Consider the following 27186-nt stretch of genomic DNA (forward strand, 5'->3'; position numbering starts at 1 on the left):
ATTATTTATGTTTTTGCACTATTTTTACAGGAGTTCTCAATCTGGGGCTTGCTTAAGATAAGGAGGTGCACCTGTATTGCCTCAAACTTGCCATCTCACTAAATCATCCCAATATAAAATATCAAATGTCATGTGAGCCCTGAGGTTATGCTTAGCTTAATTGGGTGATTTTCACGTGTGCAAAAAATAAATGATTCTATTGTTCAACGTACAACAATGCATAGTATTAAAAGAGATGAATGCCATTTCATGGTACCTTTTAATTAGTAAAGCACCCCTGCATACTCACTAGAGATGTTAAGCCCTCACACAAACATGCAACCAGTGATATCTGACCTAGTTATTTCAATCAGGAGAGACAAGCGAATGAAGAAATCATGATCATAACACAAGATGTTTGACAGTAAAGCCTTCAGTGCCGAGCCTCTACTCTGAGGTTTGTAATCGATGGGTTTTGAACAGATCAATGGAGTTCAGACACTATTGGTGGCAGTGGCTGGTGATTCTGCTCAGATGGTCTGGCTGATTAATGTAAGACGACTGGGTGCTGATGGGGCGGCAGAAGGGGGGGGGGGGCGTGACATCAGGCTGATCGTACTGAAGGCAGAGAGAGAGAGGGGATCTTATTTAAACAGAGGCAGCAGCGAGGCGGTAGGCCAGCGACGGGAGAGAGCGTCGCGCCGGTATTCTTTTGAATGGGTGCCGACCAGCCGATGACAAGAGCTGAAAAAGACATTGGGAGCCCCCCCCCCCCCGAGACAAGCTGCCCGCAAGAAAAAGGGCTTCATTTCCCCCCCCCCCCCACCAGTGGCCAGACTACCTATTAGAAATGTGTCGTATTGAATTAGCCACAGTCGCGTGAGCACAGCTAACTATTCTTATCTCTGACAGATTGCAGGCCACGGATGAGTTCTTCCGTCTCTGTCTGAAGGGTAGAAGTGGATGTTGTAATCCTCCTGGGTATTAAACAATTCTATCACAACCGTATGTTTTCTGTCTTATCGTGTTCTCATTATCGCAGTATCTGCAAAGTGCACCACCCAACTGTCGTGCATTTACACTGTAGGGTAACCTTTTTCCACGTCAACCACCTACTGTGTGCATTTCTTAAAACGCCTCCGGATAACAATTCTTTCTCGTAATATTGGATGCTTATTTTTCAAACCGTACATGACAGTGTTTGTAGAACCCGTGCTAGGAACAACAGACTTGGCTTTATGCTCACAACAACCTGTCAAAGAGATGTCACATGTAGTTAGTCAGGCCTCTGTGAACAACACTTGCTTTTTAGTAGGTAAAATCCTGTTCTTTTCGGTTATCAACTGAGTTGGAAACTTTATTTTCGGGTAAAAGAGCATCTGCAGAAAATCAAACGTTTGATCTTTCGGTTCATATTAGCCTACTTTCCCCTGCAATGCAGCAGGAACTACTCATTTAAAGGCAACATTTGAAGGCTAGCGTTATGCTAGCGAGATCCAAAGGTGGAATGGGGAGTTAGGTACAATCACCTAACGTGTCCCTAAGTTCAGACGGGCATTGTAACTTTTTTCTCAGAGGACGAGGCACTGACTGCACTCGACGCTGTTAGCTAGATATTCAAGTGTAATATTCAGTTCTCATTCAATGCGGCATTCATTTGGAGCGGGGAACAGGCCGTTAAACTGGAACTGCTTAGTGGGGGTTCCATTATCGAAATGAATGGCCACCCTGCAGCCAATCAGAATCGATGACTGAAGGGTTCACTGCTTTATTGTCGTGTACTTGTTCCCACTGGGTGAAGTTCTGAATGGGTTAGTCTGACACCGTCCAGCTTCAATCCAGGAATTTTGGTCCTCGCTGCCATCTCGTCGTAATTTGGTTGATTGCGTTGCCAGGTGCAGTTTTGAATGCTTCAGTGGAAGGGATTGAGTTGACATTCAACAATACACCAGAGTTAATTATTCCTAACGAGATTATTTGCCTACTTGCCAAATCACATGCCTGGAATCTGCATATCTGGCAACCCAGACCAGAGAAACAAAGAGGCAAATAAGCAGGGGCTGTCTAACTTATTTTTTGATTGGCCTATTTTCCCTGACCAATTTTTTGTTTAACAATTCAAAACTATATTTAATTCATAGCGAGTAACCACTCGACATCGTTCGAACAGGATAAAACATAGAAAATGATGAAGAATGCAAACCAAAAACAACTTGTATTTGAATTGTCGTAAATCTGTAGATGTCAAAACTGGGTCGAACATTTCTCTTTGGTTGCTTGGGAAGGTTCATTGTACAAGTAGAAGTTTACCAGCTTGCCTGAGTCCCGGAGCGAGATTAAATGAACTTAATTTTAAGCCTGTGGTAAAAGTTCTGAGAACCCCCTGCCCCAGTTTAATACCCTAAGTAGTTTTCTATCTGATCGGGGGCTCCTAAACCTCTTCAGCGCTGGACCCAAATGAGAAAGACTAAGTCAATGAGCCTCAGACATATCACAACACGGTACTGTTTGCCATAGAGATCCATCATCTCCGCTGTGGATGCTTACTCATAATTCAACATATTGAAGTAATTATATATGGCCCTCACCAGTGGCGGTCTCTGCAGTGTGGCTGGGAAAGTGAAAGTAGAACGTAACCAATGGGCCCGTGTTTCAGCGTCCTGAAGCACACTAAGACACAGCCGCAACGGTTTTATTTAGGATCCGAAACGTGTATTTCAAAGCATGTGAAGGGAAGGTGACACACACAACATGCTTTGTTAAATATTGGTCATTTTTATTACAAACTGCCTGTTGGTATAAGCATCGCATATAAATATATACAAAACGTGCCCATCCCATTCTGCTTCGACTTGCAAAGCCCTAAACTAAAAAGGTTAGTCTAGATATGTCTCGTTGTTTTTTTTTGGCACACATTAACAAATTGTCTAACTACCACACAACGTTTGTTGGGTTTGGAGAGAAACCGACTGCAGCCATAAAAGTCAGTGTGTCTGATTTAAGACGCGCAGAGCCTCCGAGGCCAAAGTGTGATACGCTCCGGAGTGGATGGCGCTTCCAGCAAAACACACACTCACAAGGAACTGTCAGCAAAAATTTCCATTAAAGGTGGCGTAAACAAAAGAACCGTTTTGTTCTGCTGAGTGTTTTTTTTTTTCTTTCGTGAGCAAGACAATTTCTTGTTTTATCTCCAGAGAGACAGAGGACGCAATTGTTTGCGACAATAAAAGCCTTTTTTTTCCTGTGTGTGTGTGTGTGTGTGTGTGCGTGTGTGTGTGCAGGAGATTGCGTTTTGGCGACCACACGCTAAGGCACAGAAGGGTTGCCAGTGTTATGTCTCGCCTTTTGCTGGCTGTGTGTGTGTGTGTGTGTGTGTGTGTGTGTGTGTGTGAGAGACGGCAAAAGAGGGAAGGAGATCACAGAGGCTATTGCCAACTTCAAAGGGTCTACTGGTGTGGTGCCAGGTCAGCATGTTTACACAGGAGAATTGGTGTTGGAACACACACACACACACACACACACACACACACGTGTGTAGACACACCTTATCTGCTCTGGCTCCTGAACACACGTAGCACACACACACACACACACATAGCACGCACACTGCCCAGAGTGCTTTGGTCTTATCAGTGGTCCCAGTGAGTTGGACATTTAATCAGGGTCAACGCACAGCTCTTGGCACAACGGATTCCACCGTCCCCCCCCCCCCTCCCTCTCCCCCCCCCCCCCCCCCCCTCTCTCTCCCTCTCTCTCCCTCTGAACCGTCTTGCTTTCACTTCCTCCCTCTTCAAACCGAGCCGTCTATTTGGGCAAATGTTCCTCAGCAGCATTTTTTTTTTTTTTTTGTCCTCCAGAAAAAGTTCAAACTGAATCGCTGGAGGCTTGACATAGTTTCACCCTGATAGATTTACCAACTTTCGCTTCTACGTTTGGGAAAGATTGTTCGAGTGTAGCCGTGGCTCTCTGCCACACGCTGGACTTTCACTTTACTGCCTCGTAGCTGTTCTTTTTTTTAGGTTTTCTCTCTGGTGGAGACGTGGACGAGGAGGTAGATATTTGTCGTCATGGTGCCATAATAATTTGGGTGTCCTTCATCTAGCAGGGCTTAGGTTTTACAAACATAGGAAATCCATTCATCCATCGATCATTTTTATCCATTTATTCTGTTCAGTGTTGCCAAGCTATGCGAGATTCAATTGATTCTAAAACAAGGATTGCGGGGTGAAGGAAACAGTTGAAAAAAAAAATGAAATAGACAAAAATGCAAAAACCTTCCATAAAATGTGGTTAAGTATTTAGATTTAAAATCCCACACTAGTGCAATCCTGTAATGCTGCTGTTGTGCATTCATTGAAACCAAGTGGTGGTAAATAAACTCTTTCTAAAATTTCTAAGATTTCTAAAATGAAATTTGCTTAACTCACTAATTATTTATAATTTCGAGGTATAACGTTTAAATATTTAAAGTGAGGTGACCCATGAGGATGAGCTCATAGGAGAGCTCATTTTAAAAGGCAGGGGCCTTCCTAAAGGATGAATGTGTTCACGTCCACTTTGTGATGTCAGTCAAAGTGACTTAAATGTTTTTCTTTTTTTTAAATGGACAAGTTTGTCCCAAATTGGACGTGAAACAACTTAACTCAACACTGGTTAGGACAGTAAGAACTTAACTTTATTGAGAGAATCTTTTCCGTTGATGTATGTCTTCTTCTTCTTGTGTTCCTTAGGCTCCTTCTTTTTGCCTCAGTTCTCTTCGCAGAATGTAAAAACACTGCCGCTCAAAGCAAGACAACTTTACGAGCTATTATTTTCCCTTCATCCATTATTCTCCCAGTGTGTTCTCTCCCTTTCCGTTCTTCAGTCTCCCGACTTTCATTAATATTTAACAACGCTGTCAGTTTTGAAATGTTTTGAAGTATCCAGGAGTTTCTCTGATACCTTTCCTCAGAAAGCCTATGAAGAAGGTCAGAACTCTGGGTGTATGGTGATTTATTGATTCTCTCCCTTATTAGTTCAACAGGTCAGGGTTCAAGAGTTTGACCCTTATCCAACCGACTGACACAATTAACATACAAGGTCAAAGAAAAAGAACCATCATAGCAAGCAGTTTACTCTTTCTTCCTCAAATAGTGTGATCAGAAAATAAATCACCAACGGAATTATTGTTTTAGGAAAGTTACAGCTTTAAGAGATGGGATGTGTGATCATTTTAATTATTAACCAAGGAAAAAAATGACCACATAAATGGTATTAAAAAGGACTCTTCAAACCATAAACACAGAGAAAGTGGCGAGAACTTGAAATGACAGAACGCAGCACCTTTTTGTGACGTGGATAAAAGAACCCCCCCCCCCTCTGTGATCCGCTTGGCGCCGTAGGATTAGGCTCCAGGAGGAGCTGCGGATCGGCGCCCTGCGGATCATTGGATCAGCAGACCTGCAGCCGAGCTCAAACCAACAACACTTGAGCGCTGTTGGCAGCCGCTTGCCCGGGGGGCGGCAGGGGGGGGGGGGGGGTTGGAGCCCGGCCTCCTGTTCCAGGCCAGTGTGTCAGCGCTGACAGAAGCAGGTCTTCTGAGTCAGACATTTTCATGGGCAGAATCGGCTGAATGCCGGTGCTAGTGTCAGCCTCGGCTGCCGCGTTTGGGTGCGCGTAGGAAATCACGCGGAATCACTGCATTTGCAGATTCTGCCCGTCAATGCAGAAACCGTAACGGAGATGTGTCTGTCGTGGATTAGTTCCAATTGGTCAAAGTGGCATCATTTGCGGGACTTTTTTTTTTTTTGCTTGAGCCTGCAGGCTACAATCTTTTCACCACGCTGGTGGCATTCGGTTGTCGGAGGGAAGTATCTTTAGCACTCCTGAATCTCTTTAGATTGCTGAACTGCAAGGTTTCCACCTCAAGAAAAAAAAAAAAAAAAGGCTTTTCACATGTTATTTTGTGTTTTGACAGTTCGTACAGGCGAAAAAAGGACATTGCTATCGCTTAAAAAAATGTCCATTTGCGGCACATGTCCCCTTTTGCGAATGTTGGAGCCATTTCCTGACATGCCACATGTCGCAAGTGTGACAGCTGGCGGCTACAAGCTCACTCGCCGTTAGCTGAAGCTCTTCATGTTCCATTTTTTTCTTCCCCAGAAAAGCGCATCAGACAAATTGAAAATGCCCGCCAGGCGCCGCGGGCATTAGAGGTGAAATCGACCCGCGAGGAAGAATGAGACGCGAGATGCATGGCCGTCCACGCAATTACGCCACTGCGGAATGACGGCGGCGCCGAGAGGTGAGGGCCGATCTGACCGCCCAACCGCGGTCAACCAGTGGCAGCGTTAACGCCCACTTACGCGCCTCGTTATTCACCGCCTCCCTCGCTCGCTCGCTGGCTGGCTGGCGGCAGCACGCGGTTGGCGCCCCCGTAGGCCCGGCGCTCCATTGGGTCCGGCATTGAATGTCTTCCCCCCCCCCCTAATGTCGCGTCACTCTCTGGCAGAGAGATCGGCTCGGGGAGCGAACAGGAAATGAGTCACGCGGGTTTAATGGGGGGAAATTTACCTCAAAGCTCAGCCGAGCTCCCGCTGCGGTACCTTCAGAGTGAGATGCAGTAAGTCCTTGTTTTTAAATCCAGCCCAAATAGATATACGGTATAATAGATGTACAGTATATATATATAAGTATTTATAATCATGGCTGCCTTCCTAAAAACAGCAAATCCATGGCTCTTGTTCAGTTTTTTTACATAATATTCATGTGTGCATCTAAATTAGCGTGGAGGTCTGTTTAGCGTCACGAAAAGTTATATTTCTCAAAGGATGCAAAATATGCAAAACAACCTCGGATCCAGCGATCTTGAAATGAAATAACTGTCGGGCGCGAGGCTCTCGTTTCACCAAACTGCGCCTTCTTTTCTTCTGTGTTCGTGTTCAAAAGTGCTGCTGATCGCTGGTGTGGCTCAGGCCTCCAGCGCCAGAGGGGCGTCTGTAGCGTGGGATTCAAACTGAAAACCTTTTACACTCTCACATTCCACGAACATGGGGGAGAGGGGAGGGCGGGGGGGGGGGGGGGGATGAAGAGTTCCAAAGTGCGTGCTTCTTGAGAAGTCACAAGTCGGTGTACTGACATTACACCTTCTAAAGAAGCCACAAAATGTCACACGATTTGAAACCTTACGTCCAGTGGCATTACATGGTGATATTTTATGTGATTTAAGGGCCTTCCAGGATCCAACCAAGTGGACTCTTCTGGATGGAATGAATGTGGTGGACATGACGTTACGTTTGGCTGACGCTTTTATCCAAAAGCGACTTTCAATAAGTGCACTTCAACCCATAGGGATACGAACCCAGAAGAACACAAAACAAGGAAGTGCAATTCTGCAATTCTGCTCAACTGATTTGACTTCTAATCTAATCATCTAATCTCCCCCCCACCTCCCTCCCCCCCCACCTCCCTCAACCGCTTTCTCCGTCTCACTGTTGATTTAAACCTCTCTGGCTTTTTTTTTATTTAACGCTTTATTGGTTCGATTATTATGAAACAAAGCAATATTGTTGTGGCGGTTTTTGAGACCCCTCCCACATCAGTCTATATTTTTCTTATCTTTCCTTTCACCGGTTTCTTCCTTTCTCTTTCTTTGGTGTAATCACGAAACTTGCCGTCTATCGCCCACGTCCCTCTGTTTGCTCCTGGGGCGGCACATCTGATCGATGCACTTATTTCCACCGCCGAGTTTGTCTTTAAGTGTATCTGCCGGGTGCTCAGCCATAATTGACTGATTACACTGAGAAAATAACAGTCATTTCAGGCAAATGAAAGCAAGTGTCACAAATTGCTTCATCTATTTTAGTAAAGCACTGGGGGGGGGTTGAGAGGTAATTTCCACAAGTGTCAGGGTTGTTGACACGATCGTGTAGCATGGTAGCGTTGCCACTTTTGTACTCTGGCTTTAATGCTGTTGTTCAAAAACGTTCAAATTGCAGCTGGAGAGCCACTGAACATCCTGCCAAAATAGGAAGGAAGGAAGGAAGGAAACGACCTGGGACCTCAAAAGGTGGTTTGATAAGAGGGGATCGCGACGGGCACGAAGACATCGTCCACACCAGCATTTACTTAATTTAATATTCATATTTCGATCATGTTTGGATATTTGTTGACTCTTTCAATTAAAGATTTTAATGCACGCGTCCATTCTTGGAGGAATGTCAAATCACCAAATATGCACAACTTGGGATTTATTAAAACTTCTTTCTGGAATATTGACTCGACCCCTGTTTGCGGTATCGAGTTTCTATCGAGTCGTAGAGCGGGTTAAGGTCCGAAGGGGCCGAACCTTTCCGGCCGTAGTATTTGCCAGTCCTGTGAAGTTGGAGCATTAGGATCCCGAGGCTTTAGTGAACAACTCTTATAAATCCCGCTCACTTCCCATCCCGCTCTCTCTGTCTCTCTGCCCGGGGCTTCAGTGCAGTCGGATGCAGCCCACCCACCCCTCCCTGATGCTGAGGGCACAGTTTTTGCAACATGGATTCAAATGCGTTTACAATTAGCGAAATAAGAACAAATTCAAATATTCTCAGTAGTGACATTCTGTAGCTAAATGTAACCTCCGAACAAAGAAGCCGGACGGTGATCCCTTTGATGCATTGACATTTAGGCTTGTTTCAGGTCTCAGTGGCCTGTGACTACACCGTCTATGGCTGCTTTTTCTTGTCACTTTTGCTTCTCTTTGTGTTGGAAGCATTCGCGTCTTTGATGTCTCTCTGGGCCATTTTTCTGGTCTCCCTCCGCGGGGCCGTTGTTTGTGTCACATTTTTTTTTCCGATTGACTCGCCCCGAGATGAAAGGTCATCAAACGAGGGCCCCCGGTCCGGGGGGAGGAGGGGGAGGGGGGGGGTTTCTGGAGAGAACAGCGAGCCCTTTCAATGACCCACCTGTGAGACCGATACCTTCCCAGCACATTGCAGCGAGACAACAAACCGCACTGGTAGGTCACTCGGACCCAACGAGGCCTTGATTTAAAAAGAAGGAACAGACGCACGCGGCTGGTTACAGTAACGAGATCTAATCAGGCGCATGGCGGTGGCAGGAAGCGGATCAGAAACGCTGTGGGGTTGAACGCCATGTCAACAACCGTCGTCCTTCGCCATCGTTCGCCTTGGGCTGAGTCTTCTTTTTAATTACTTGAATTGCTTTTTTTATTTCACTATTTTTTAACACACACTGACCTGTTCTCTGTCAAATCTCCAATCTTTTAATGTCAAACCAGGTTCCCTTTCCTGGCAAAGTTTCCCTTTTCCTTCATCTGTCACCTCAAAGCTTCTCGAGGGCCCTCTTCTTTCTTTTCAATCTTGTTCCCTTCTTCAGAGTGACATTGCCTCTCTCTATTTTTTTCTCCTCCATCCTTTCTTCACACCACCTGCGCCCTCTTCTCATTGGCTCCCCAGCAGCCGGATCGCCGTCCATCAATGAGAGGGTGTTGATGTTCAATGAGATCCGTGGCCTTAAAGTGCTCCTCACAAATCCATGTCTCGTTCCTTGTCTGCCTGCTATTGTCTGGGACAAAGTCTTTCTCCCTACTTTTTTGTTTTGTTTTATTTTTTTTACTTTCAGCCTCGGCTCTCCTCTCTTGTTCTCTGTTCCCTCTCCCTTCCTCTGTTTCCCCTGCATCTCCATGTTTCTCCTATTTTCATCCTCCCCATTTCCTTTCAGTGAGTCTCTCTCTCCCTCCCTTTGTGGGGTGTATTTTCTCTCCTCTCTGGAGGAATACAACTTTATGAAGTTCTGTCGGAGGAGAATCGCCTTCAGCCTTCAGCCCTGATGCACTTCCTCCTGGTTACTGACGCTTACAGCAGGGCGTGTTACCAGAGAATTAAACATATGCCGACGAAATCAGACCAACACACACTCTCTCCCAATTAGGGTCTACAAGTTGTTTTCATAGGGCCCTGGTAAAAAAAGCAGCGATTCATGAATAAATATTGCATCTGTATTATTTATTGTTTTTTTCCTTTCTAGTATTCTTAAGGAAACCCGCGTTGGGGTTTGTGGACTGATGGCTGTGTAATGTGTAGTTCATTTGGTAGTATTAGAGGTGTTTGTTTTGATCCAAACTGTCTTAATCCACTGCAACTGCCACATCACGCCCCCCCCCCCCTTCCCCCCCCCCTCCCTGGCAGGGGAAGGCAGATGAAGATAAGCTTTTAGCTAAATGTGATGCAACACATACATATATTCAGCACATCACCTCTAAAAATAAAACCTTTATACCAACTGCACTCCTGTGTTAAAGCATGCCTGTTAACAACACGGGGGCCTGTAGCACTGGCACTGACAATTCAAGTGTGCCTAATGGTGCCTTGAAATGCAATTATATTGCAAAAATGCTTGCAGTGAGCATTTCTAGTTCGACAGGATGGTACAAAAAGTCGGCGCTTGTGCCCTGATTCAGGGCCATGGAAGCAAGGCGTTCCAAGTTCGTGTCAAAATAAAATCTATTAAAGATGAAAATATGCCCTCGAAACAGAAAATGACTGTTGCCTTGATTTTAATATTAACACAACTATACCGGGTGGCACCAAAATGATGTGTTTTTAATGCCTCCCATGTGGATGTCTCTATCAGCTAATTACACTTTTGAGGGTCAAACATGCAAAAACTACACATTCTGCTAATAATGATGAAGTTTAGGCATCTCAATTTGGAGAAGTGAACATGCACATAGATATCGGGGACACCTTATCAACATGATCAGGACATTACTTTATAATGAGTTACAGCCCGTTTCAACCGCTCAATTTTACTCTATCTTAATATCTCCTGTTATTATGACATATTAATCTAACGTGTCTGCTTGTCGTTATCTCCATCTCTTCCTCTAGGTTTGATAGGAAAAAAAGTGCTTTGTTTTTTGGTCGTAGTTCATGAAAATATAAAAAGAGGAAGAAAAGCAGCGGCAAACTCCAATCTGTTCCAAATGAATTCAGTAAATCAAGCTTTCAGCAAAAGACCTTCCTGCTTTTCTTATGTTTACTATTAGGTTCAGTGAGTCACCATGTTGGTTTTAGAGGACACTAAAGTTGTGTGTCCCGGTGTCTCTTGTTCTGTGTCCTTGCCTTATTTAAGGCACGCTGGAATTTGCGGCCGATCCTTTTTTTTTTTTTTTTTGTTCGCCAAATATTTTTTGGTAACAAAGCTGCATTGGTCTAAAAGAGGATGTGTGACCTTCTGAATAAAAGCAAAAATTGGATTGTCTGATCTCAATTATGAAAAGGGCTGCAACTCTTCTTCTATTCATCGATGTCCAAAATCAATCTGGCTTTGTGCTAACTTGTGAGAACGGACAACCGGCCTCATTCGAGATGGGTCCGTCCGACAGTCTATTTGATATTTCCCGTTTGTCGAATTTGAGTCTTTAGTGTTTGGGTCGCTTGATGTCAAACAAAGGGCTGACGTTTTTTTTTTTGTCTGTGCAGTAAATGAAAGCAATATTTCACAACCAAAGCATTCTGAAACACTGACCTTTTTTTATTTCTTTTTCTACCCAAATGTTTGATGAATTGAAAAAAAAAGTAGTTTTGGCATCGCAAAAATGCAACCTGCATAAAGTGTGACTGACACTCCTTTGGGGGGGGGGGGGGGGGGGGTCTGCTTTTGCGGACCCAGATGAGGTTTAGAATTGATCTACATCTCGATCCCAGTCGGACCGGCCCACCGTTATGCACGGGTCGAAGCGCCACAGTTTGATTTGTTAAACTCAATAAGGTTGGTTTAAGAGCAGTGAGTCCAGAGTGTGTCCCTATAAATAAAGCTGCACCCGGAGCTCCTGTGACTGCTGGATTTCACCTCCGGGGGGGTTTGGGAGAATATTACAATTATGTTGCCGTTGTCAGCCAACTCCATCTCCATTCACAGGGCGATAGTAATCTGACTCTGTCACAGTAATCTCTGCCACTGGTACTTCCCAAATCAGCTCTATTTAAACACGCGGCAGACTTGACGTGACCGGGAGCGGCTCATGTCGTTGTTTCTGAATAAGAGCAGCTGAGTTTAATTTAAAATATGGTCCTATTCAGAATAATCTTCTTTTTGAATATTGTTAGTAGCACTCCCATAGAGAGTGAACATGCCATTTGTTTGACTATCCTGACTAGTTTTGCAGGACAATATCTTATTTGAGGATTAATCAGGCAATGAATGACCCTTTTTTCTGGACAGTATTAATAAATGTTGCTAGCGGATTTAATAAGCTGTTGATAGTAAGCTTACACCATTGCTGAAGTCAAAAAGTTGCTTTGCTAAAATCAGGATTAAAGTGTTTAAAAGTATTGTATAGTTTGTGCTTTGCTGCCGAACCGTTTTTCTAAAAGAGAAAATAGTTTAAAGAAGCTTAAGAGGATGCTAAATGAAAGACACAAGTTGGACTAAGGCTACAGTAGCTAAACGATGAATGCACCGGTGCCCTTAGCAGTCAGTTGCTCATAATAATTGTTCTGCATCACTATACTTCCCTACCCCGTGCTAATTGTGTGTGCACAGTGCACACAGTGGGCCATTTAGGCGGCCGGCAAGACAGAGGTTAAAGAAGCTAATCTGTGCAATTAAATCCCCTGCTGACTGGGAGGGTTGTAGCTGGAGAGAAGTGTGTCCTACCACACACAATGCGACCCACCTAGACCGATGGAGCTCAGGTCATCTCTCGAGTGTTGAGTGTTTGTGCGTGTAAGTATTGTGGGCAGTATTGATGCTAGGTGGGTTCGTGCCGCATTGCACAAAGCAATCAAAGAGCAAATTATAGACACGTACGCATACGGACTGCAGACGGCACCCGAATGGGTCTTTGATTGAGAACTTCAAAGAAGCCTATTTCCCCTTCAGCGCTACATCCTCTCTCCATGAAATGTAATTACTCTCAACCTAAGCACACAAATACACACACACACACACAGGCACAGACACCAGCACGCACACACGACGTCGCAGCGTTACGACTTTTGGGCTTTAATGGACATAAAATCGACTCAAGCCTAACCATAATGACTTCTGACTAATCCCAAGTCCTTGACCATAACCTTAACAACCGAGGCTTGACCTTAAAATATAAGGATTTATGATTTATTATATCAGCTCAGTGTATTTCCCTCACTCTCTAATGCATTGCCTCCTTAAAAAAAGTCAAATTTATCAAATCTTCCGCTGCACGATGCGAAAGGGGGTTGTTGCCACCATGTATTTCGTCCTCTACTGTCATCCACAGGTCTCTACATGTACCTTTGTTGTGGCAAACCCCCAGTGAAACAATCACTTGGTTGCACCTATTTCAAAGCTTGCAGACACGAAGCCAAGTTTAGAAGGATTTCTTGCTGAAAGACCGACCGAGTGAGTGATCGTGAGTGGCCCGTGTTCATGTGCTCTCCTCCTTGCTCTGCAGCTGGATGCTTGGTGAAGCGCGGTGGTGAAGATGGTTCGAACGCACCCGATGGGCCGACTGTCGCGGGGCCGGGTCAAATGCCGGCGCCTGATGGGAACGGGAGTGCTTTATCTGCTGCTGCTGCTGCTGCTGTCCACCGGTCTCGGCCAGGATACGGAAGGTAAAGGCAGTTCCGATTCCCTCTCTTTTTCAGCCACTCATTCTGTCATCGTCGTTTGTCTCTGTTTGAATAAAGTTTGCTTGAATAGTGCCTTGTTTGGTCCACCTCAATTAACACTTATTCAACGGGGTGTCAAGCAGTATATTCACTCTTACTATATGATTTACACTTATAAGACTTAACGTCTCAGCTACTGCATTATGGGATTGCCGATCAATTTCACACAAAAGACTCCTTTCCCACTGAGTATGGATTCTGCACCAGCGGTGTCTCTTCCAGCAACATCAATCGGTTAAATCGAAACTGACGCAATATAAGACAGAAATGAAGACATCACCGACGGAAGAGCTCAGGCATAAAACTTTTAGCGCGATTTGTCGGAATGTTAATTTTCCATTCAACTCTTAGTCCTCGCCATTCATCCGGTTGGCATTTAGCTGACAGGGCTATGCAGCCAAAGGTGGATGACTGAGAGTGTCTGAGAGTGTCCTGTGCAAGAAAGGCAGGAAGGGAGAAAGGCAGGAAGGGAGCCCGGGTGCCCACGTGCAGGCGTCACCATGGACCCCGGAATCATCCGCCTCGCTTGTCGACCTGCATTTAAATACACCTGTAAAAACCGTGTCTTTCCCGACCCGGATCGGAACAGCTTTGCAGGTCTTATTCTGGCCAGGTACTTACATTACGAAAATAGTTTGTTTTAATGAGCCGGGAGATTCCGGGTTTGACGGACAATGTGTTGTTTCCGCGTGGGTCCCCTCGTGATACGAGTTGTGTTTTTAATGAGCTCAAGTCCGAGGACGCGCGGGTGATTTTAGCTGTTTGGACAAGGCGTGACAACAGTTTGTGGTGTGTTTTAATTAGCCTGGCTCCCAAGGTACGGCAAACTATATTTCATTTTTGGTTCCATGAGTGACGAGAGCACCTGTATATATTTTTAATGAGGGTGGGAGACGACACAAATGTGTCCCACGCGGACTCAGAGCTGAAGCTTTTGCATCTCCGAACCCGTGGAGTCCTGTTGGATTTATTCGACAATCGCGACACACTAATTAAGAACGCAACGCGTGATGCTCGTTATTTATTACAGTTTGACCCGTTGCTCACGCGCCGCTCGCTCCCTGCTATTGTTGCTCGCCCGCACCGGGGGACACAGACCCCCTCGGCTCCGCTGCGTGGATTCATTGGAAGCCTGCGTCGTTGTGAAAGCTCGTGCTTCACCTCGTTTTAATTGAATTTAAGTAATCTGCGACTGTCAACAAGAGACGACAGGCGACAATGAAAAGAATTGTTATGAGCCGTGATGTGTGTGTCACCTCTGTGTTTGTGCTGCTGAGGAAATGGTTTCCTTTGCACCGGTCTGATTGTCTGGCAGAGTTCCAGCACGGCAACGAAGCTGCGTGCTGGGTTGTGCGTGCGTGCGTGCGTGTGTGCGCACAATAATGTGTCTGTGATTGTGTGGCACAGCTGCACTGAGCAAAACCAAGGGGCACCATACTTTATCATATTTCCAGATAGCTCCTCTCTCAGGGTGACTTTCTCAGACCAGCCGGCTCCCTCTGAGAGATGCTCAAAGAGTCTCTGGCTCACGGCTCAGTGAAAATGTCCAAACCCTCCTCAGCAACCCTTTTACCACACAGTGTCCCTCACGCTCACCGCTGAGGGGCAGGGGATGGATAGAGAGGGTAAACTGTGCGGACGCTGTCCATGGCGTACCGAACCACCTAGGCGTTTATCACAACCCTAACCCTGACCCCTAACCCCAAACTCTAACCTGCTTTAATTGACGTGATAGAACATTAATTAAGCTCTGGTCGAAATGTTTTGATCTTTGAAAGACATCATCGTGAACGTGTGTTGGGAATTGTGTGCTCCGACAGTAGATTTACATGACCTTTCCCCTTATTATCCAACCCAATTCTTAACCAGAAGGGCCACTGTGGCTCAGCGTGCTGAGCAGGCCGTCTTTTAATCGCAGGTTTGATCCTGGGTTGCTCTTATCCAAGTGTCAAAGTGTCCTTGAAACAGACACTGAACCCCGAGTTGCTCCCCCCCTGGGCGCCTTTCAGCCGCACGCTGCTCCCCACGCCGAGAACGGGCCGAATGCAGCGGGTCACCTTTCACGAAAGCGCTATGAATGTGGTGATAAATAACGTTTAAGCACCCTTTTGAAGTGTTGTCCTCGTGCGCTACACACTAGTTGACCCTCAAGGTGGTGAAACCAAGCAGATGGGGTTTGTCAGTGAGACTGGACTGGCTCCACTAATTGTCCGTCAGGTGCCACAACGCACCAGACCTGCCATCTTTTTGCCTCCAATTTACCTCGCGAAGCCCCCCTCCCACACACACACACACACGCACACACACACGCACACACTTTCCAATTATAGTTTCAATTGGTCTGTAAAAAAAAAAAGAATACACGAACAATCAAATGCAGGGAACAGTTTGTGACTTGAGCTGTTGATTTCCTTCTTGTACTAAACTCTATTACAGAGTGCAGGTGTTTGTGACGCTGTGAACGCCTGTATGATGGAGGATGACAGCGTGTCTGCCCCTGACGAATATGCCACGCGCCGCTAGTGTCAATGGTGCAGATTTATGGTATATATTGCACGTGTGTCAGCATGAGTGGGTGAAGTTGGAGTTTTCAAGGTGATTTTAATATTTATTACTGCTTTCCTTTGTTGTTGTTAGAGGTTTTTTCAGCCAAAGTCAACGTCTCTCTCGCCTGTACTTCTTTGTCCTTCTCACAGCCCTTTTTCCTCGTCTTTTTATTTCTTCTCATTAGCTCATTTCTGAGCTTTCTGGTTATTTCATTGCTACTCAAACCTTTGCCCACATTAATTGTCGCTTCTTCCCCTGTACTTTTTTTGTCTGGGCTTTGAAGAAATTTTGATGGAAGTAGGTTAATTTGCTTTGTCATAGCAAAGGAAGGATTTTTGGAGAGTTAGATGTAACCATTGCTACATGGTAACATCTTCTCCGTTGACATAGCTGTTATCTGCAGCATCTCCAGTTGGTTGTACAAAGACTTTTGGTAAGCTGTAGACAATCACATCGCATCGCTGTAGCTATGCAGGCAAGTATCCCCCGTCTGAAAACCACAGAACAAACGTCCAAAGAAAAGTCCGACACCAGGCTACACCCACAGACAAAACAATGTGGATCCTACAGATGCCGGCTCCCCCCAGCAGCATTCGGAGGCCACTAGGGGCGTTTACTTATTTCCGCCATGTGTTCCTCAGAACAACTACCATCTGATTACAACAACGACCGCTGTCAGCTGGGCTCAGGCCCGTCTCCGAGACGCAGACAGAGAGTCGGGGTAGTGGATACGCTGTAGCGCGGTGGCAAAGTGCTGATCCCCACAGCACTGAGCCCGGTGCTGTGTGCGTGCGTGCATGCGTGCATGCGTGCATGCGTGTGTGTGTGCGTGTGTGTGTGTGCCGGTCTACAATCCGTTTTCTCTAGAGACACATCAATCTAACACAAGGTCACACTGTGTCTCCTTTCCTTTTACTCCTCTCCTCACGAACCCTGCACCCCCCCCCATCCTCCTCCCTTCTTCCAATCCCTCCTCCATCCACCAATCCCTTGCTTTTTTCTTCTCTCTTTCTCCTTGAAGCGTCTCCTCTCACCTCTCTTGTTTTTGTTCCTGTAGCTCCTCTGTCCTCCATGGATGGATGGGGGTGAGGGGCAGGGGTGGGGTGGGGGGTGGTAAAGAAGCATAGATGGATGGATGAAATGGTGATGGATGAACGGCTGGCTGGCCACGTAGCAGAGGGAAGACGGAGAGGAATCGGACCCCAGGGAGAAGGGTGTGTGTGGGGGGGGGGCACGCTGATGGAAGCTCAAAAAAAGACATGACACACAAAAACTTTTAGAGTGGGCATTGCTGTGGAAAAGACACCTGGGAGTCTCCTCGGAGGGCCGACTGAAAATACCAGCTTGCCTTATTGTTTCGACATTTCTGTTTGCACAGTTTTAATAATGCGCTAAATTAACTCAAAGGGGCTCTTTGCATGGTAATTAAGTTAAATCAAAAAGGCCTCATTCGTAATTGACTTACAGACCCTGCGGGATACTATTAATTTCTTCACACCCACACATACTGTACAACACATATGGTTCACAATGTTCGATCACTGTGACCCCATTTATCATTCATTTTGTATTTAACAAAACTCCAAACACAGGTTTCTGCGGGTTGCGCTGCCTTGTTTTAAGGATAATGGTAAAAGCTTTTTCTTTTTAATCAAACGGCATCTCTCCAGATGCAAGCGCATATTGAAATGTAGACTCTTTCATCTTTGGACCTGTATTATCAATTTCCCTTCCTTCAGTCTCGCTCACATGAGTGAACAGTTTCATCGTACAATGTTCATTTGGGCATTTTTGTTAGTGTGCCACATCCACATTCGGTGTACATCAATCAACAGCGGAAGCAGCTTTGTCAAACTCTTTTCTCTTTAGACGGGAATCTTTTCAGAAATGATCAACAAAGACGTCTCTGGAGACTACTTTCTTTTTTCCTGTGTTGTTTCCTGTGCTTTTTTTCCCACATATTCTTTCAGTATATTTTTGGAGTTAACCATTACTTTATTTGCCAATCTTAGTCTTGACTCCAGGCAAGGTAGCCAAGCGACTATTTAACAGATGGTAACAAGCAGGGTGCAGTCAAGTACAACTTCAACTCAAATGAGCACGCTTTCACAATATGGCACAGGAACAAAAAAATAATTTAAAAGCTTTTTTTAACTGTTTTGGAAAGCACGAGGTCTATCGACCTGCTTAAATCTCACCAGGTATTGAATAATCTGCCCTGTTCACAGGCCCAAACCAAAAAACGTCGGCTGATGGTTCTTCACCATCATTTGTCAAGAAAGAGTCTTTAACTGGCCAATACATACATTACAATAAAGGGTCTAGAGAAAAATCATTATTGTTATCTGTCCAACCAACAAGTTATCCGTGTCTTTGTCAGGATAGAAGGCCAGATGTGGGCGTTGTTTATCTTCGAATCCAGTAATCCAGAAACACAGTCTCTCTTAAAGTGTTTTGTTGCAAACATAATGTGCATTTTGTTCTAATTATATAAATCGATATGAAGGAACATAACAGACGTCCAATCAGTGCAAGTCTAAACCTATGGGTAACAAAAGGAAGAAAGAGATAATTATATAAGTCAAATCCCTTATCTTAGTTTATTATTTTTTATATTACCTGTTTTTATTGGCAGAGGAATTACACTCAGAATACGAGAGCAGGGAAGTGGAGAGAAGTTCTGCTACCAAAACGATTAAAGAGGAGCCGGATAATTTGAACAATATATTCATGTTTTATTAAACAAATATACTATTATTACAGGCAAGAATGACATTTTGCAACACATCCAGCCTACATTTAATAAACTTAGCTTGACTTGAAAGCTGGAAATAGAGCATTAAAGCCAATGTCTGTTCCTTTGTGTTGGGCCTAGTGACTCATTTCACGTATCCAATGGATCCTGGCTCAATACACACGCAGACACTCCCAGGTATCCCCCTGAGTCACAGTCTTAGCATGTATATTTAATGGTAACTCGAGCATGTGAGTGTGCACATGCAGACACTCAATATGGACTTGATTGTGTCAACTGTGTAAAGTGTGTCACGAAGAGATCTTGCCTAAGCAACGTGTGTTTGTGTGTGTGTGTGTGTGTGTGTTTGTGGTATATTATGGAGACAGTAGCCAAGCTGTGTGTGCTAAACAACAGTAGCGGTTTCCACTGAGCTCAAGTCTGGTTTGGTGCGATTGCTTTGGTCTTTATCTACAGTCTTGGTCCATTCTCCCCCTCTCCTTTCTAGGTCCACTTTATTAGACTTGCTTTCCTGCCACCCTTGGCAACCCTTACCTGCTTACTCTGCCTGCCAAAGTCTCATGGACAGCATTTGAATAGTAGACAAGACTTATATTGATAACATTTTTAAAGAGGTGTCTGATGGATGATACATCTGAACAGGGAGCTTTTATATCTGCTTGTAATATTGTCTGAACGAAGGGAGCGTATTTCAATGTCTCTTTTTTTTATTATGTAGTCCACACCGTGACTGCTTCATCCTTTCCTTCCCTTCACACAGTTCTCCTTGGGGCTTTTTTCATCATCTCGACAGAAACCTGGCATAAATTGATTTTTTTTTCACTTGCTCATGCACAAAGTCATTTCAGTGATTATTTCCTCCAGAAACTTGGAGAGAAAAGAGCTGCAACTGTCCTCTTATCAAATATAAGTGAGTGGTTACACAAAGAGAAGTACAAAATGAAGAAATGAATGCACATGTAAACTTTTGAGAGTACACGCTACATTTAGATTTAGACATTAGAACCCGCTAAAGATATGTGGCAAGGTTTGTGATTTGTGGTTACACTTGCTCGTGCAAAATACATCCATGTATTTGTTTTAATGTAAAGTAAAAATTTAATGTAAAAGAATCCCCTTGAAAGAAGTGACGACACGTTCTTTGAAACTGATCGTAGACAGAGAGAAACATCATTTTAAAGGAGCATTACCCGGCCTGACAGCCAAAGAGAAGGATGTAGATAAGAAGAGACGGAGGATGGAAGAAACAGAGGGTAGAGAACGAGACATCGATGCCCTGTGGAGAACAAATGGCTGGTTAGTAATGAATGAGGGGCATCAGCTTACACTGAAGGATAAAAAGGCATTCAAGCAGGGGATGCGCATCTGTCATCTGCTGTCGGCACACACGCACAAACAAAGACACAAGCCAGCTGGTGGAGTGTAATGCAACTATAGTGACTGTTGTTCCTTGGCTCATGCGTCTATCTGGATCGCTGAACTGAGGGAATAGCTTCAGGAGAGTGACGGGTTAAGGTTCTCGCTCAGTATGTGGCTGCAGAGCTAATGAGGGTTCACATGGTCAGGCACACCTGCCCACGAGAGGTGGAAATGAAGGTAGAGCGCAAAATTGTACTTTTTTTTGCATTGGGTCCTTCTCATCACACCCTGAAAATCAAGGGGTTGAATGCATAATTCCCAATAATTCATCTTTAGTATCTACTGCAGCCGACATTTATAACTCTAACCTCACCCTAACCCTAACCCACCAATATGTGGGAGACCAAACACAAACCTCCGTCTTTAGCATCACAGTCCAGTGCTTTGTACATCCAAACCATCCGCTCAAACATCAACACCCTCACCCCCCACGTCACTACTAGTGTAGCGTTATAAACCATACACTGGCATCAAGAGAGGAACGTTAACTGAATGGTGATCTCCATACTTGTCTAATCCCACCTCTAAATGCCACTAAATCCTACTGATAACTCTGATCAATATGCGCAGCTCAATCCGTGTTTGGGTACATGTTCCTGCAAATCATGAAACAAGATATATTACCAATATATCCCGAGATAATCCATGCTTTCACCCTGCAGTGATGTCTAACCGCAGAGTTGAGGAGGGAAAGAAAGCGTGATCATTGTTCCATGAAGTCTATTTTCTAGGAGAGCCAATATCTGTCTTCCAGCCTCCCTGTGCGACTTTTTTGTCCCCCTGACCAATAATGTCACGGTGTCCTGTGAATCTAGGTGCTCTGGTATTTTCTGTATCCTCGCACAGACATTGGGATAAAGGAGAACCCCTGCATGTTGGTGCTGCTTCTCCCCCTGTGAAAGGGGCCGTGTTAAGCCTGTAGCTCGGGTTAGTTCAATGTGGTGGCTTTGAAAGGAGGTGAAAACGCTCCCTGAGACAAGAACACTGTTTGTGTAGTGTACATGCAAACAAGCGCACCTTCCAGCGCATTATTTATCTCTATAACTTTACCTTGCCCATGTTTTTCAAAACTTCGCACCCACGTAGTGCATTTCAAATTCGACTCTCGTCCTTATTTCTTTGTCATTTTGTTGCTTTGCCCTGAAGGTTAATTCTTATGCTTTGTGATTCTTCTTTTCTCCTTTGCCTTCCCTTTATATTCTCCTTTTGACTGCTGCCTCCCTCCTCCTCCTCTCTCCTTCCCGATGGGATGTTTCTAACTGCAGACTGGCAATATGAGGGTAAGAACTATCTCCTCTTTCTTCATTCAGTCTGTCGAGTCATCGCTCGGGTTTATTAACCCTTGCTAACCCTGCAAAGGTGTTTTACGGTTGCGTTGCACTTTACTGACGGCCATTAGTGTCCCCTCACTTCCACGTTTTGTCTCCCTTATCCCCTTTTTTTCCACATTACCTAAAATCATACGATTTCTTGGCTCATTTCATTTCCCTATAGAGAAGCATTGCTGTTTTGTCCGTACAGGAAATTCTAGTTTGAGTTTTTACTTTTCCTCGATGTGCTTTTTTAAAATTAGTGACTGCCTTTACCTCTGAAATGAGTGTCCATACAGTGCAGCAGAGGTGTGGACTCGAGTCATGTGACTTGGACTCGAGTCATGAATTTGATGACTTGAGACTCGACTCGACAAAACGTACAAAGACTTGCAACTCGACTTGGACTTGAATACCGATGACTCGTGACTTGACTTGGACTCGAGCCTTTTGACTCGAGAAGACTTGCTACTTCCCATGAAAACTGGGGGATACCATTTTCACACCACCGCGCCGCTCTGTTTATCTGCATCTGTCAAAAAAATATGCGCCACCTGTATGCAGAGAGCGCTGCCTGCACGACATCCAATCACTGCAGTCCATTTGACCGTATCAACGAGACAGCTCGTTCATGGTTACAAAAATCGGGATTTTTGAACCCGGATTCAGACTCCGATGGAAATCCTCGCCAACATTATGTCAACGTCCGTTTTAAAGTAGTGTAATGAGCTGAGTTAAAGGTATTAGTTAATCAGTTATGCAGATGTTGCATGTGTTCACGTTATGCTCCTTTACCAGCTGTAGTTACGGACAACCCGAGTTTTGGGGGGCCGTGTATGCGGAAGTGTTCGTTCGGCGTGGTGACGGCCAACAGTGACCGAAGTTGAGTTGTTTTATATAAATAAATGCAGCGGAGTCCTTATTTACGCTGCAGCATTGGGGTGAGCGTTACAGTACTATAACACAGTCACAGTCGATCCACCATTACCCTTCCCTTCGTAGTCTAGGTCTGTGAGGCAGCGCACCATCACCCAGGGTTCCCCGTCCCCACTATAATAAAAGGACTCGAAACGACTCGAAACTAAAATGGTACGACTTGTGACTCGACTTGAGACTTGTTGGCTGTGACTTGTGACTCGACTTGGGACTTGCTTCGTCTTTGACTCGACTTGACTCGGGACTCGAGGGCAATGACTTGAGACTTGCTTGTGACTTGCCTAACAGTGACTTGATCCCACCTCTGCAGTGCAGACCCCATTTCCATCCCCTGTGCTAACCCCTTACAGCTCAATCCTTTTGTCCCACTCGTAGCTGCTCTCAGAAGTAGCCGTTGGCACTCGTTAACCAAACACTCTCTGATATGAGGACTGAGTCCAGGTCCTCTCCAAAGACAGACAATGACAGAGTGATGGCAGCATACACTTTTCTTTCAAATCGAAAAAAAAAATGTTTAAAACGTTCATCAAGCAAAATTACTATGTCTGTCAACACAAGCGCATTCATCTATACAATTAATGTGGCCGAGATTAATGTGACAAAATATTTTAATGTAGTTAACGTACCGTTGTTTACTTCCGGAAGTAAACCGGAAGTAAATCGGAATTTGACAGCGAAATGAAACGGCTGCATTCAGTTACATCGGAGAAAGCAAAGCAAGACGGTAGCTCAAGGTGGAGAGAGCTTTTGGGATTGGAAATAAAACAAACAGAGGCGCGACATACAGTGGATAATTTGGAGAGGAATTCCTCCACGTGTCAAGCAGAACGGGGGTGAGTGGCAAATGGACCACTTAAAGCACCGCTATGCTAAGCTAGTTGCTAGGCTAAGCTCGCTGCTAGGCTAAGCTAGCTGGAAGAGTTGCTCCCCCCGTTGCAATTCTACCTCCAAGATGATCAAATGCGTGTAGTTTTGTGTTTAAAATAACATTAAGAATTAAACAACAGTGTTTTCTAAAGTGATTTTTGTCTTTAGAAGACAAACTAACCCAGTGAGCACAAGACGTTATTTCAACGTTGAAATATGGTTGAAATTGGGTTGAAATGAGGTCTGAACGTCTAAGACCTCATTTCAACGTCTTTTCAACCGGCGAAAAAGTGCGCACGCATCAACGTGCTAGAAAGGGGTAAATTTCTTGATTATGTGTAATGCTGTAACGTAAGGTTGAAAGAGAGACGATAATATCATTAAGATTATCATAATGATGAATGAAGTGGTCGGCGAAATTTGGTCTACGCAAAGACGTGATTTCAACGCATTTAAGATTTTTCTTAAAACGTCATGAATATGGAAATACAGAGTGCGTGTCGTTAACAATATGCTTTAAGGACAAAATAATGCGGGCCGTTTCAAACATTAGTTGAAAACACGTAACTCTGATCACATCTGTAACGCGCATGCGCAAGTTCGCTTGCAGAGCTTCCACCGGGGGCAGCGCGAGGGGAAGTGTGTCCGGGAGCAGAGCGACGTGAACGGGCTGATACAACCACGGCTACCGGCCCCAATACTCTGTAAGTACGTGAGTGTTTGAACGAAGCACACCTGGAACTATAACCAGTTATTTTACTTGTGCTGCCCACTCGATACGGGAAAGACTGTTATTTTGGTAAGCTAGTTAGCGTCAGCGCAGATAGTTTGCTAGTTAGCATGCTAGCTTGGAGCATGCTAGCTCGGAGCATGCTTAGCGGTCAACATGAACTGGACCAAAAGTAAACATCATAGAGTATTTTTCGTGTGTTTGGTGTTGCTAATGCGTTAGGTTGTTGCTGTACCCATATCATATTATTGCCGTTCCCATGTCATCTAGAAAATACACGTTTTTAAAACAACGCGGCCTAAACACAGTTCGCAGCTGAATTCAACAAGTTGTGGCCTGTAAACAAGCTAGCCAATACATCGTAAGTTACTGCATGCTAAAAGCAACATTGTAAAGTATGGTACTGTGTAATATACCTGGAAATGTTACTCCAGAAATGCCATAATTTGCAGATGAATTGTTTATAATGTCAAGTAAACAATCTATAAATAAGGGTTCTCAAACACCTCCTGCTGTTATCATTATTAAACATTTTATTACTGCCATTATAAACCCAAATTACACACTTTTCCCTAAAGTCTTTGTTCTTCCCTCCTCACAGATTCCTGTGGATGGAGGTTACATCTGATTGAGTTTGTCCCTGCAGTTGTCCTGCCTTACATCTGGCGTACTACTCGGAATATTTCAATAATTTCTGTCGTAGGAATTGAACGTACTGTACATCTTTAAGTTGTTCTCTCTGTACACAGCTACTCCTCCGCTGTTCTCCCTTAGGTTTTGTCCAGTTGAAGGGAGTTTTGCGTGTGCCGATGTGATGGTTTTGGGACAGGAAGCTGGAAGGTTTACAGACTGTAAAGCTCCCTCAGGCTTATTTTTCATTTTGGGTTGAACAAAATAAAATGAATTGAATTGAACGAACATGTTGACTAGAGGCATCTGCAACTGAGGGGTGTTCTGCGCATTCTGAATCATTGAGTGATGATGAGGGAGACGGAGCTGATTTCAGGTATACGATCCGGATTCAAGTGACTCAGAGCCAAATGAAGTGCCAATGATTCAGAAAAATGGTTTACAAACACAAAATTCTAAACTGACTGGTTTGTGTTGTTGCTGCACTTACAATTTGTGAAAATAATAATAATTATATTTTTGTATTCTGTTATGTATAGGAAAAGTGTTGTTATATTGATATGAATAAATACAAATTAATCAAATTGTGTTGTCCTTGTTATGGGCTGTTGACATGACAACTGACTGTGTAACTTGTACTTTTCCACCGAGCAATTTATCCGTTGAAAAGACGTTGAATAGACATCTATGACCCAACGTTGAAAAGACGTTGCAAAATGGTTTAAAAGTGAAAGGTGTTTCAACGTCTATTCGTAGACGTTGAAATTACGTCTGTTTAGACCAGTTTTCAACGTGATTTTTAATATCGGTGGTAAACGCACAAATGTGGACGTCATTTCTTTTTACACATATAAAATAATGCTATAGCACAAAGTAGAGGACGACATTTTACCGTATTAAAAATCACGTTGATATGTGGTCTAGACATAGACGTCTTTTCAACGTCTACGAATAGGCGTTGAAACAACTTTCACTTTTAAACCATTTTGCAACGTCGGGCATAGACGTTTATTCAACGTCTTTTCAACCAAAAAATGTTCACTGGGAACATTCATTAATCGCCATTAAGGAAGATTCATGAATTTCAAAATGTGTGATTAATTAGTTTTTAATCTATCGGCAGCCCTAAAAATGACCAACATACTGTATGCTTCACAATGGAGTTTCACACATCAAGCTTAAGGGATTTAAAGAAGTGGAGCGTTACGAGGTAGCAATGCTAACTACAAATGTTCTGTTTCTTTTAATCCTACCAGAATGTAAACTGTCCCGCTCGGGTCCTCCTGCTACCATCGTGGCCATAGATGAAGAAAGCCCCAACGGTAAAGTATTAAGCTGTTTTACTAACTTTTGTCAGGATTTAAGACACTTGTCCCCTTTCATGGTAAATGAAACAATTGCCGTTGGGTGATTTTGGCCTTTTCTAGTCATTATTATGTGTTGGTCGGATCTCTGCCTCAGAAGATAAGACACAAGGTCATTCTATGTCGGCTAAATCGCGCCAGCAGCCAGTTAGCTTTGCTTAGCCTAAAGACAGGAGAAACTACCCGGCTCTTTCCAAAGACTACCAAATCTGCCTGCTGGCAACTCTTACCACTTAACATGTTTTATCTCCTGTGCGTAATCCCTACCTGGAGTCTCCCCAGGCTGCTTGGTAGGAAGTAACTGCACACAACCAAGAAAATGTCCCCTACACGACACACTTCATCCAATTCAAAGAGACATCATATAAAATCATTTCAGTGTTTCAAAGGTTTAAATAAACGTAACAACTTGTTAGTCAGCGTCTGGTTAGTTAAAAAGCAAAACAAAAATGCTGCTTTCGGATGCTGGACATTTGTTTGAGCTGTACATCTAATTTGAATTTTTGAGACAAATAGCTTCGCTTCTGTTTTCCCCTGCAAGCTAAACAATAAAGAAAGTCAGCCAGAGTTTCCAGAACCGTTTGATCTGAATACCAAAGGAAGCACTTTCAGTGTGTTCATGTCTCCGGAGTGGGTATTAAAATGTTTAAGACCTTCTGCGTTAATTAGTGTTGTAGAATATGAGCCAACACAGAGCCTGCAAAGTGTGCAGACTTGTGTGGTTGCGTTAAAACTTGTAAACTTTTTCTGCAGTCTAATAGATAATAGATCTTCTCATAATGTTGTGTCTACAATGTCTACATATGTGACAATAACACACACTCAATCGATTTGGTTTCGCTTACCTTTCTAATTGCATTTTCTAATTCTAAATTTTCTGTGTGTGCATGTTAACACACATGTGTGTATGTCTTGTCTGCATATAATCTCTCTTTGTTGTATTCTTCTTTCTTAGTATATATGTATGTGTAATGCTCCGTGGGTGTGCGTTAGTGTTAGAATTTAATGGAGG

The 27186-nt window shown here is 44.2% G+C and overlaps 1 protein-coding gene across 2 annotated transcripts in view; it reads left to right on the forward strand.

Moving 5' to 3' along the window:
- LOC119212947 (protocadherin-15-like) overlaps window positions 1-27186 on the forward strand; it is a 91363-nt gene that overhangs the window by 2004 nt on the left and 62173 nt on the right. For both annotated transcript variants that reach the window (XM_062559993.1, XM_062559992.1), the window contains exons 2-4: window positions 13400-13559; window positions 21603-21617; window positions 26067-26132. In XM_062559993.1, coding sequence (XP_062415977.1) covers window positions 13430-13559; window positions 21603-21617; window positions 26067-26132 — 211 coding nt within the window. In that variant the 5' untranslated portion in view covers window positions 13400-13429. The remainder of the gene's footprint in view (window positions 1-13399; window positions 13560-21602; window positions 21618-26066; window positions 26133-27186) is intronic.

Source organism: Pungitius pungitius, chromosome 21 (genome assembly GCF_949316345.1).
Source record: "Pungitius pungitius chromosome 21, fPunPun2.1, whole genome shotgun sequence".
Lineage (NCBI taxonomy): Eukaryota > Metazoa > Chordata > Actinopteri > Perciformes > Gasterosteidae > Pungitius > Pungitius pungitius.